The sequence below is a fragment of the Bradysia coprophila genome (assembly GCF_014529535.1).
Source record: "Bradysia coprophila strain Holo2 chromosome X unlocalized genomic scaffold, BU_Bcop_v1 contig_26, whole genome shotgun sequence".
NCBI lineage: Eukaryota > Metazoa > Arthropoda > Insecta > Diptera > Sciaridae > Bradysia > Bradysia coprophila.
The window spans coordinates 5,149,433-5,161,270 of record NW_023503313.1 but is presented as its reverse complement, the minus strand read 5'-3'; the positions used below and the strand labels follow the sequence as shown (position 1 = coordinate 5,161,270).

The 11,838-nt window shown below is 38.6% G+C and overlaps 2 protein-coding genes and 1 long non-coding RNA gene across 3 annotated transcripts; 1 reads left to right on the top strand and 2 right to left on the bottom strand.

Annotated features, from left to right (window-relative positions):
* Positions 1 to 274: 274 nt before the first annotated feature.
* LOC119069342 (aldehyde dehydrogenase, cytosolic 1-like) lies at positions 275 to 2,952 on the bottom strand. Its single transcript, XM_037173413.1, has 7 exons — positions 2,769 to 2,952; positions 1,979 to 2,083; positions 1,811 to 1,911; positions 1,178 to 1,752; positions 767 to 1,116; positions 476 to 708; positions 275 to 412 (listed from the first exon to the last, which is right to left on the bottom strand). Exons 1-7 carry the CDS (start codon positions 2,844 to 2,846, stop codon positions 343 to 345), a joined length of 1,512 nt encoding a protein of 503 aa, XP_037029308.1. The 5' UTR covers positions 2,847 to 2,952; the 3' UTR covers positions 275 to 342.
* Positions 2,953 to 8,022: 5,070 nt separating this feature from the next.
* On the top strand, positions 8,023 to 8,665 carry LOC119069362. Its single transcript, XR_005086314.1, has 3 exons — positions 8,023 to 8,205; positions 8,268 to 8,468; positions 8,527 to 8,665. It is a non-coding gene; the product is annotated as an uncharacterized LOC119069362 (long non-coding RNA).
* Positions 8,666 to 9,550: 885 nt separating this feature from the next.
* On the bottom strand, positions 9,551 to 10,764 carry LOC119069046 (steroid receptor RNA activator 1-like). The gene is made up of 4 exons (XM_037172916.1): positions 10,665 to 10,764; positions 10,540 to 10,581; positions 9,943 to 10,452; positions 9,551 to 9,882 (listed from the first exon to the last, which is right to left on the bottom strand). The coding sequence occupies exons 2-4, from the start codon at positions 10,553 to 10,555 to the stop codon at positions 9,632 to 9,634; spliced, it is 777 nt and encodes a 258-aa protein (XP_037028811.1). The 5' UTR covers positions 10,556 to 10,581; positions 10,665 to 10,764; the 3' UTR covers positions 9,551 to 9,631.
* Positions 10,765 to 11,838: the final 1,074 nt, after the last annotated feature.

The following is an 11,838-nucleotide window of genomic DNA, read 5'->3' as shown; positions in this document are numbered from 1 at the left end:
GATTACAGTGCAGACATAAACCAAATCTAAGCCATTCAATTTCATTGTGCACTGGTATAAAGCGAGTAAGTATGGTGCTGCCGACTGTGTACTTATCATTGAACGATACAGCTGAAAGAAAACGAATTTGCGTTCCACTTTGTTTTAGCTTTGGAATTACTTGTAGTCGCAGATGTATTTGTGTCTATTGAGTTGTCGTTTTGCTGTACATTCGTCGTTGGGTTGTATGGGGACCATTGAACAAATTTAAATTTTGATAAAATTTGGAGATTTCTTTTATTTTAAAGTAAAAATGATTGAGAAAGACAGCATCATCATCATAATGTTATTCCAGGTCAACAATCAATGACTGGTAGGCAATTTGATGGTAATCGTTTTGGTTTCCAAATACTCTTCCAATCCAGCCTCGCCGCTGAAATGAAAAAAAGCAAAATTTTTGGGCTCATGTTCTCATTGGATTTTCACGCGAGCTTACAGTTCCCTTCCATGTCCAGATTGTTTATATCCACCAAATGGTGCTTGCGGCACAACTGCATCGTAACAGTTAATCCATACCGAACCGGCCTCTACAGCCCGTGCGAATGTCAACGCATTATCGATATTTTTCGTGACAACTCCTGATGCTAGTCCGTAATTCGTGCTGTTCGCTCGTTCAATGACTTCATTCATAGTCTTAAACTTTAGAATCGATTGCACCGGTCCAAATATCTGCAACATGTGCGTTGTCAATCAAGTTCATTAAATCAATTCTCGATTTAGACTGTACCTCTTCGCGAGCAATTTTCATGTTGTCGCCGACATTTGAGAAGACTGTAGGCTCTATGAAATAGCCTTTTGTACCAACTCTTTTACCGCCAGTTTCTAGTTTCGCTCCATCCTGCTGGCCACTTTCAATGTAGCCTAAGACTTTGTTGAACATTTCATCGTCAACTTGAGGTCCCTGTTGTACACCGTTTTCGAATGGATCACCAACCTTACGAGCCTTAGCCTTGTCGGTAGCACGGCGTACGAATTCATCATAAATGTTTTCTTGAACGAATGTGCGACTGCCTGCACAACAGTTTTGACCATGATTGGAAAATATGGCATTGTAAGCAATTTCAGCAGCTTCGTCCACTGCGGTGAAGCGTTAGTTAACAAAAATAATGTAAAATTGCGTGTTGTCAATACAACTTACAATCAGCGTCGTCGAATATAACCAGTGGACTTTTTCCTCCTAGTTCCAATGACACCTTTTTCAAATTGGTTTTTGCTGCTGTTTCCATAATGATCTGGCCAACCTCTAGCGATCCGGTGAATGCAACCTTTCGAATATCCGGATGGGAACTGATCGCATGACCGGCTGTCGGTCCATACCCAGGAATCACATTAATAACACCATCGGGAAAACCGGCTTCCTTGGATAGAGCAGCCGTATGTAAAGCTGATAATGGCGTTTGTTCGGCAGGTTTCAATATCAACGTACATCCGGTCGTTAGAGCTGGGCCCCATTTCCAAGCCAACATCAACAGAGGATAATTCCAAGGGATTATCTGTCCAACGACTCCGATCGGTTCGCGTCTAGTCATTGACATAAAGCCATAATCAGCTGGAATCGTTTTACCATGGATCTTATCAGCGTAGCCGGCATAGTAGCGAAGACAGGCAGTTGAGTATTCAATATCGAGTAGAGCGTCGGTGAATGGCTTGCCATTATCAATAGTTTCGAAATTAGCTAGAATGTTGGTGTCACGTTCGATGAGGTCAGCTAGTCTAAATAATGGGATCTAACTGAGAAAATCATTCAGTAAAGATGATATAAAGAATTTACTTGTTGATTAGCTTTCCTCTAGCCGACGCATCCATGGATCGCCATGGGGAACCTCTCTTAAATGCATTTTTAGCAGCAACTACTGCCTTATCGACATCTGGCTAGATTGCGTAGAGAAGCATGTCGTGTATGCACTTCATTGTTGTACTAAGGACGGAATTTTCTTACCTTATCACCCTCGGATATGTGTGCAATAACTTCACCATTGGATGGGTTGATTGTTGGGAAAGTTTTTCCGGAAACAGAGTCCACGAATTCGTTATTTATGAACAGCTGGAAGGAGACAAATCTTTGAGTTAGTGGAAAGAAAAGAATAAAATCGAAATTATGGGATGTCATCACACAACCACTTAAATTTGCCAAATATCAATAATAATCGACCCATCGATCAAATTGGATGAACTTTTTCGGGTGAAAATGTTTTCCCGAATTTTTCCATATTTTCCCCTCCAAAAATAAAATTTGAAAACATTCGGGAAAATATTTTACCAAAAATAGTTCCTGGTTTGTCATGCAGCACTACCAGAACAAAGACATTCCATTACAATTTCCTCCAATGTGTTTGGCTTTAAAAATCCTCCCTGCTATGAGTTTATGCTCAGTGTTTTCCCGTTATGTAAATAATTGCTTGCAGTCGGGGGTCAGAAAATGTAGAATGTTAGAAACTACGAATTTGCTTTAGTCCTTGTTATGCCTGACCTTTAATAGCGTGACAAATCACAGCTTGATAATTTTGGATCAAAGTTCGTGCTATTAGAACTTTTGTGAGTAAATTACGACGAACAAAATATAGAACGAAATCAAAGCTTTGATGAAATTCAATAACACGAATGACGATAAGACGCCGGCATATGGTATAGATTTGCTCGTTCAGCTTTACAACTTTGTTTGATAACATTAATATCAAAAAGCCGGTGTTCAATAATTACACAATTTCCACACAAACAATAACACTTACTTTAGTGTACTGCACTGCTTGTTGTGGATTGGCCATTCTACTACGTACTAACATTTGCACTCCACTTGACAATGACATGACAAGAGTAGATATATTGGACCTGATGTTATTATTGACACTGAACTTTCTTCAGATGTGAGTCGAGTCGAGCGAGTGGTTGCGCAATAATTTTAAATGTGAACAGCTAAATGGAAATTTTATGTTGCGAGTGCGTGATGGTGTTGTCATTCCACCAAACTTTTATTGAATTTAATAAATTGAAATACAATTACCAGTCTCAACGCTATCGGTCCCCCAAAAAATCTTCTTCGAAACTAAAATAAAACCTCAAGCAAGTGAAACCTCATCTGAATCGCTTCTCACATCACAAAGAACAACATAAGATGTTACATGTACACCAACACACATTAAGTTATCATTCAACGCTAATGGCACAAGTAAAACGTTATCGTCAGAGTGTTATTGGTTCAGGTCACAAGAGAGATGCCCCTTTCAACCTTGCCAAAGTAAAACGTTTTCAAATAATCGAAATTAACAAAATTGTTGAATTTAAGTGACTTAACAGCGTAAATATAAATATGCAAATGGGTGGAATGATGTAAGCAATAAGTAGAAACAAGGCATCAGAACAGTCGGAGCGTTTGCTGCGACTTAGCCCCGTACGATCCGTAATCCTATTTCGTCCGTAACCATAATACGTCCGTAGCCGTAATACGCCCGGAACCCTAATACGTCTACAACCCTCTAATGCGTCTGTTACCAAAATGCAAGTCAAGTTGGGCATGGTCAAATTTACTGAAAGTGTTCATTTTAAAAATTGCGCATAGCGCAATTACGAAAGCCCGTACGAAGTACCTCTCAAATAAAACCAACAATTTACGACATTATTTTAGAAACCCAAAATTTTTTGCCAACTTTCCATTGGGTATTCAATTACCTCTCAAATAAAACAAAAACTAGCAAAATCGGTTGAGATTTACTCGATTTATGTGCAAAAAGCACTTAGGGCCGAGTAGCGGCCTTAGTCCAAGGGCGCAAATTTGAAACTTTTTTTGCCATCATTCTATTCGGCATTCAATTATCTCTCAAATGAAACAAAAACTAGCAAAATCGGATGAGATTTACTCGATTTATGTGCAAAAAACACTTAGGGCCGAGTAGCGGCCTTAGTCCAAGGGCCCAAATTTGAAAAATTTTTCGCCACGTTCTTTTCGGTATTCAATTACCTTCCATAAAAAACTAAATCTAGCAAAATCGGATGAGATTTACTCGATTTATGTGCAAAAAACACTTAGGGCCGAGTAGCGGCCTTAGTCCAAGGGCCCAAATTTTAAACTTTTTTCGCCACGTTCTTTTCGGTATTCAATTACCTTCCATAAAAAACTAAATCTAGCAAAATCGGATGAGATTTACTCGATTTATGTGCAAAAAACACTTAGGGCCGAGTAGCGGCCTTAGTCCAAGGGCCCAAATTTGAAACTTTTTTTGCCATCATTCTATTCGGCATTCAACTATCTCTCAAATGAAACAAAATCTAGCAAAATCGGATGAGATTTACTCGATTTATGTGCAAAAAACACTTAGGGCCGAGTAGCGGCCTTAGTCCAAGGGCCCAAATTTGAAAAATTTTTCGCCACGTTCTTTTCGGTATTCAATTACCTTCCATAAAAAACTAAATCTAGCAAAATCGGATGAGATTTACTCGATTTATGTGCAAAAAACACTTAGGGCCGAGTAGCGGCCTTAGTCCAAGGGCCCAAATTTTAAACTTTTTTCGCCACGTTCTTTTCGGTATTCAATTACCTTCCATAAAAAACTAAATCTAGCAAAATCGGATGAGATTTACTCGATTTATGTGCAAAAAACACTTAGGGCCGAGTAGCGGCCTTAGTCCAAGGGCCCAAATTTGAAACTTTTTTTGCCATCATTCTATTCGGCATTCAACTATCTCTCAAATGAAACAAAATCTAGCAAAATCGGATGAGATTTACTCGATTTATGTGGAAAAAACACTTAGGGCCGAGTAGCGGCCTTAGTCCAAGGGCCCAAATTTGAAAAATTTTTCGCCACGTTCTTTTCGGTATTCAATTACCTTCCATAAAAAACTAAATCTAGCAAAATCGGATGAGATTTACTCGATTTATGTGCAAAAAACACTTAGGGCCGAGTAGCGGCCTTAGTCCAAGGGCCCAAATTTTAAACTTTTTTCGCCACGTTCTTTTCGGTATTCAATTACCTTCCATAAAAAACTAAATCTAGCAAAATCGGATGAGATTTACTCGATTTATGTGCAAAAAACACTTAGGGCCGAGTAGCGGCCTTAGTCCAAGGGCCCAAATTTGAAACTTTTTTTGCCATCATTCTATTCGGCATTCAACTATCTCTCAAATGAAACAAAATCTAGCAAAATCGGATGAGATTTACTCGATTTATGTGGAAAAAACACTTAGGGCCTAGTAACGACCTTTGAGCCCTCCCAACAAGCTCGCGTTGCATCCTACACAAAAACAATGTTCAGCAACTTTGTTCTACTCGTCAATACCTTTCATTTGATATATCACAAGCAGCTATTACGTGCGTATTTCGGTAGATATCGTCGAAAGACTGAAAAACACCTATAGGGCCCTAGCTCTGGAAGGGCCGACCCTACCATGCCCATTTTCGAACTTGACCTTACTTTTGTCGATACCAATCGGGGAAAAAAAGAATTTTGAAAAAAGGTTGTGATTTGCTCAAGCTAGAGGGGTCACGGACGGACGGACGGACGGACGGACATTTTTTTTATTGCGGATTCGTCATCTATGAACATAACCAAAAGCTTTGCCCTTACTGTCTGCTTCCAATTCGACGTGTTACAAACGGCATATTAATCTTATAAGCCCCCAGTACTTCGTACGGGGCTAAAAATGACCACCGAAAATTAACATTTTCGTTCTGTGATATCGAAATGAACGTCTTTTCGCACTAGTGCAGTAAAGTTATTCTTTGAAATAATTAATTAATTAATGATTGAGTCATTAAAGTACAAAAAATCCTGTTCGATTCTTGATACCTAAATCATGTCTTACGCACAAAATATGTTTCGCAGACTCGAAATGATCGGCAAAGAACTGTTTTGAAGACTGTTCGCTCCTTTCGCCGTTCAGCGGTCATTTTGAATTTTTGCTGCGATCTCATTTTAGAATTATGAGTGATATCGCCAAATCTTCAGGTGATTGGGAAACAAGCGGTCTCCGATTTTAATGAGTGATAGCTCGTTGGATTCGTCTTTCAATTCTAGGAAACACGTGTCTTTCACTTTTTCTTAAAAAAATTTGTTTTCTGTGAAAAGCGCTCAAAAGTGAAGACATGCCAGAGGGTACCGAAAACAGTTTTTCGGCAATAACTCAAGAAAAAATTATTTTAAATGGTTGTAATGTTGTACGATTGTCGGCCTTGAAAAGACCTACAGGTAGAGTATACGCACCGCTTGGTGCTAGTTGATCCACTAGAGTTATGACTAGAAATATAGTGAATGTTCGGAGAGTCCGCCTTCTCTGCAGCTTCGATGTACCACGGAACTGAGTATGGGGTGTTGTAGCTGGCCTCACCCACTATCGTTACACATATAAATGAACCCAGTACTTTTGGGCTGCAAGCCTACAGAAGTCTTGAAAAAAAAGTTGGGGCCAAAATGTAGATTTTTTCCTTCTTTCTGAGGGCCCAACTGCCAGAAGAGCATCTGGAACGGTACTACGGCAATCATTTTTTATTGTCTACTATTCTTTCACCTTATCAATAGAAAAACGCTTCGCTATGTCGCGAATATATCAGATCCACTGTTAGTAATATCAAGAGATAAATCATTAAAGTTTTCTCCGAGGATTTTAGTCAAATAAAGTGTTAGCGTATAGCAAATGACCTCAGGACTACGGAACAGTAATTAGTTTTTCAATTGGACCAATATTTGCTACATGGCAGGAGTTTGGAAAACCGTTTGCTCCCACTTGATCGTATCGTTTTTCCAAACTCCTGTCGCGTAGCAAATATTGGTCCAATTGAAAAACTAATTACTGTTCCGGACTCCTGAGGTCATTTGCTATACGCTAACACTTTATTTGACTAAAATCCTCCGAGAAAAATTTAATAATTTTTCACAAGAATTACTAACACTGGATATGTTGTAACGACCTATATTCGAGTCAAAGTGAAGCGTATACGGTAAGGGAATAGTAGACGATACAAAATTACTCACGTAGAACCGTTCCAGACGCCGTTCTGGAAGTTGGGCCCACAGAAAGAAAGAAACAATCTACATTTTGGCACCAACTTTTTTTTAAAGACTTCTGTAGGCTTGCAGCCCAAAAGTACTGGATTCATTTATATGTGCAACGATAGTGGGTGAGGCCAGCTACAACACCCCATACTCAGCTCCGTGGTACATCGAAGCGTATTCTCCATCTGTAGGTCTTTTCAAGGCCGACAATCGTACAACATTACAACAATTTAAAATAATTTTTTCTTGAGTTATTGCCGAAAAACTGTTTTCGGTACCCTCTGACATGTCTTCACTTTTGAGCGCTTTTCACAGAAAACAAATTTTTTTAAGAAAAAGTGAAAGACACGTGTTTCCTAGAATTGAAAGACGAATCCAACGAGCTATCACTCATTAAAATCGGAGACCGCTTGTTTCCAAAGTTAAAAAAATCACCTGAAGATTTGGCGATATCACTCTTATCAGTTTAAGTTCTTCGCTTCACTGAGTTACAATAAGAAAATAGGAAGGACGCTTTTAAAGAGTAATTTTAATATTTAAATGGACATTTGTGGTAAGGAGGCAAGCTATGCAGGCTAAATGTCGATTACGTAATCAATTTGACCCTCTGCTGGTATATGATTCTTTACAGAGAGTTGAGAATCTTAAATCACTTTTTAAGAAGTAAAATTTCTGAATTTCAATTAAATATTGAAAGCGGTAGCCACTGATGTCATATTGAATAATTTTTCCAAGCTTAGCAGCATTGATCTAAAAAGAATAGCAAAAAATTTCCGATATAATTTGAAAGGCTAGGATGACTGTTTCTAACGATCTATGGTCTCATATCCTCCTCTTCATGTCGAATGAACATTCCACACAGATGAATAGGTTACATAGCTCGTCAAACCAATCCAAAGTTCAGACTCAAATAATTCCGGAAGGCATTTTACTTCACCAAATCTATCTTCAATGTTCTCTCGTCGACACATGCAATGATTTTCCCACAATAACAATATTGACATTACAATTCCGTTGCAGCCGAGGAAGTCACGAAACGCTCAATAAGAGTACAAACTTGGCGTAAATTCCAAGAGCAGAAACTATACACGGGCAGTTTTGTCTTCAATCGCATTCCGAATTTCGTCGGAGTCGAAAAAGCAGTTGAATTGCTCTCAGAAACGCCGGAATATAAAAATGCGAGTAAGTATAGACCGCACCGACGACGGTAAACTTGCGACTAAAATATCGGAAATTTGCAACAGAAAACATAAAGGAAGCCGTTGATCGATCTCAAGATGCGGTCAAATTGAACGCGCTGTCCTCTTCAAAAAATCTTTTCATCTCATGTGGCAGAGATTCGAAAGCACTTTATGCAAAAGTGAATTGTCCGGAAACTGAAGATGTGGCGACACAGAAGAAGGCGATCTGAGTGCTTAATTTGGCTGAATATGGAACAGAGATCGGTAGGCATTGGACTAATGGTAATAAGGGATGTACGACTCACTATTTCACCATTTCCAGAGTTTCAAAATAAGGTGGAATTGGATATGGCTGTCTACGGATCAGTTGCAGTGTCGAAATTGGGTGAACGAATCGGAAGAGGAAATGGCTATGTTGATTTGGATTTCGCTACCCTGAAGCACTGTGGTTCCATCACCGAGATTGTCACTGTCATTCATGATGAACAGGTAATGTGGAGCGGTACCAATGTTCGTTTCGTTTCGTTTCGTACCCAAAGGTCTGAAAAAAAAGAAATTGAATATAATATACGGACAAAGGTGAAAACGATGTTCAGGTAGGTGACGGTTTGGTCGAGCATTGCAACGATGCAAAAGAATGATCTGTTGTTGAAAGGAAACGTTGTGCTAAACATTAATGTAGGAGTCGTTAACACCGTTCCTTGTTCATACGGTTGAAGCTGCTACACGCACGCGCATGATAGTGGTAAAACCGTATAAAGACGTATAAACGGTTGTGATTGTTTATATGGATCAGCTGAAAAACAGCTGAAGCTAATTTATGCTGAAAATTGACTGCCTTTGACTGTATAAGCAAATGACCAATTGGATGTTTGAAGTGGTTTTTTCGGGCCGATAAGATGCGGGAAGACAATCATGCAGCGTCAGGATAGGTATAGATGACCCATTTTTTCGATATCGTAAAATTAAAATTGTGAGTAAGTCACTGTAGTGGGAAAACCACATAACTGTCGATTCCGTGTATTCATTACACCAAAAACAGCTGAAACAAATTCAGGCTGAAATTTCACTTCCTCTGACTGAATCTTCTGTCAGACACAGAACCCAAAGAAATTTCCTGCCTTTGATAAAAGGACCTTCGAAAACTTGCTTGGAAATTTTAGCAAATTTAGGAAATTTCTTTGCCAAAAACGTCCGACATGAGCCAAGAACTATTACAATTATACCTGAGCGTTGTACGGACACATCATCTTAATTAATTTTAATGATAAATGTAGCCAGTACATAAACTGTTAATCTGACTCATATAGACTCTCCACCATCGGAAATAATAGCCCGTTTGTAAGCCACATTAAAATAATTATTTAATAACAACTCGATAGACATTTCATATTCATCACCATCGTCTTCATTAACCGTGAATTGCATCAGAGATGTTTCACTCTACCAACAGTTTTCGAACTGCCACTGTTTTCCTCATCAAGCGGATTCATAAATTTCGGTTCATCGACAGCAGACGCATCTGGAACACTATCCGATTTTGGAGCTATTTTACTTTCCTTCAGTAAAATTAACTGTCTCAAGGCGGGTCCCCATTGTGCACAAACATTTGCGCCATGATCCACAATAATTGATCGTTGCAGATCAATTGCTGCAGAAAATTGATTGTCTTGTAGTGCTGTGGAGTTTTCAAATGAGAGAAATTCGGTCAAAAAAGTAACAGAAAAAATCACCGTACCTTTGGCTGTCTTCGCCAACAAACTCTTCAATTTATCGTCGATCTTTCCATCAGTCCACATCACTTCCAAAATGCTGAGACGTTTCTCGATTTCTTCAACCTTGGTGCTGTCCGTTGCCTCTAGGGATTTGTTTATTTCTTTAAGCGTACTCATCACCAGCTCCTGTGAACTTCCAGACTCATTCGTTTCGGATACAACCGACACCTTTTCACTACTTTCACAACCTTCTGATGATTTGAATGCGTTTGTCACGGAGGGAGGTGGAGCCAGTGGAACATTGTTACTTATTGGTGGTACCGTGTTTGATTCATTGGCACTTGATTTGACTTTTGCGAACGGCATTGGAAGACCGGCTGTACTTTTTTCAACTTTTGGTAACTCGGCAGAGTTAGATGATGATTGCATTGGAAAGGCTACTCGTTTGTTCAGGTTCAATTTGGTTTTCGTTGGTGGTGGAGCAGTCGAGTAGTTAAATGTTGGTGGATCATTCCAGCCTGGGTCGTATGGGGCTAGAAAAGACAAATTTAATTTTTTGCTAGGGACATTGAGCAAACAGTTCTGACTGAATTTAACGTTAATTTCGGTGTTACACTTACGTCTATGTTCTGCCATAGCTAATTGTCGAGTAGGAAATTTTTCCGTAGAAATTGATACAAAAATAAATGTTAAAGGAAGGACCTACTTTCGCGGTTTTAAATAATAATTCAGAACAAATATTTACAAGAAACAACGTAAACATAAACAGGAATACGTTCCGTTTTTTTTTCAGTCGACGACGTGTGTCATGGTTTTGAAGTTTATTCGCAACCATCATCAAGTCCGAAAGATTCATTCGAACAATTGAAAAAATTGCGGGATTTTTTGTGTTGATGAAACCGGAAGTTTACTCGACTCGAGTAAAATGAGGGCAATATTTATCTGGTCACCGTGTCACTAACAGATGACATTGTTACAAAAATAATAAACAGAAGGGTGAAATTGGGCCAATAACCTTTTAATATCAGCCTTTGTAAGACAGTAACACACAAGTTTTTCTTAGAACATTTTCTCTCGTCATTTTCCATTGAACTCTCAGTTAAATTTGAATTGAGTACAATAAACTCATTATCATTCCACCTTACATTTGTCGTTGATAATTAAATGTTTTGATAATTATCATAATCTCGTTACGAAACGTTACAATTTTTTAAAAAATATTATAGGTGTGGCGTTGCATACTCTGGATTTTGTGCATGTACAATCGCCCAAAACCACTTGCAGTGGAGGTGTGACGCAAGTCCTGTTATCCACTTACAAAAGAACTGATATCGGTGTAGGTGACGCTTACAGATTCTACACGCAAAAAGATATGCGTCACAAATGGCAGCTGATGAGCAAAGTACGCGAAAGTTTTATCAACAAAAATCTTACCAGAAAATTTTAGGAAGAAAATTATAACAAAAAAAACTGCGTCACAAGTGGCAGATGTTGAGGAAGGAAATTTTTTAAAATTGTGAAATATATTGCTTTAAAGATTGGAATTCAAACGGAAGAAAGCCGAATCAACGAAAATATTCTTCTTAGAAAACTGTATAACTTTCTCTTTGATCTCAATCTTCCAGCTTTCATTTGACGAAAATCTAAAATTTTACGGAATTCAAAAATTTGATGAAAATCGAAAAGTCTAAAATCGAAAAATTCACGAATATCGAAAATTTGACCAAAATCGAAAATTTGAGGCACTTAAAACGCTCATAGCTCCCAAATAAGCGACTTTTTACGAAAACCATGAAACACGTGTCGAATGAAATCTGAAACTATAAATTTGTCTTTTAAACGAACTTTCTATCTGCCATATTTTCCGAGTTATAGGTTCCATAGCTCAATAGCTTAACACGCTCATAACTCCGAAATTA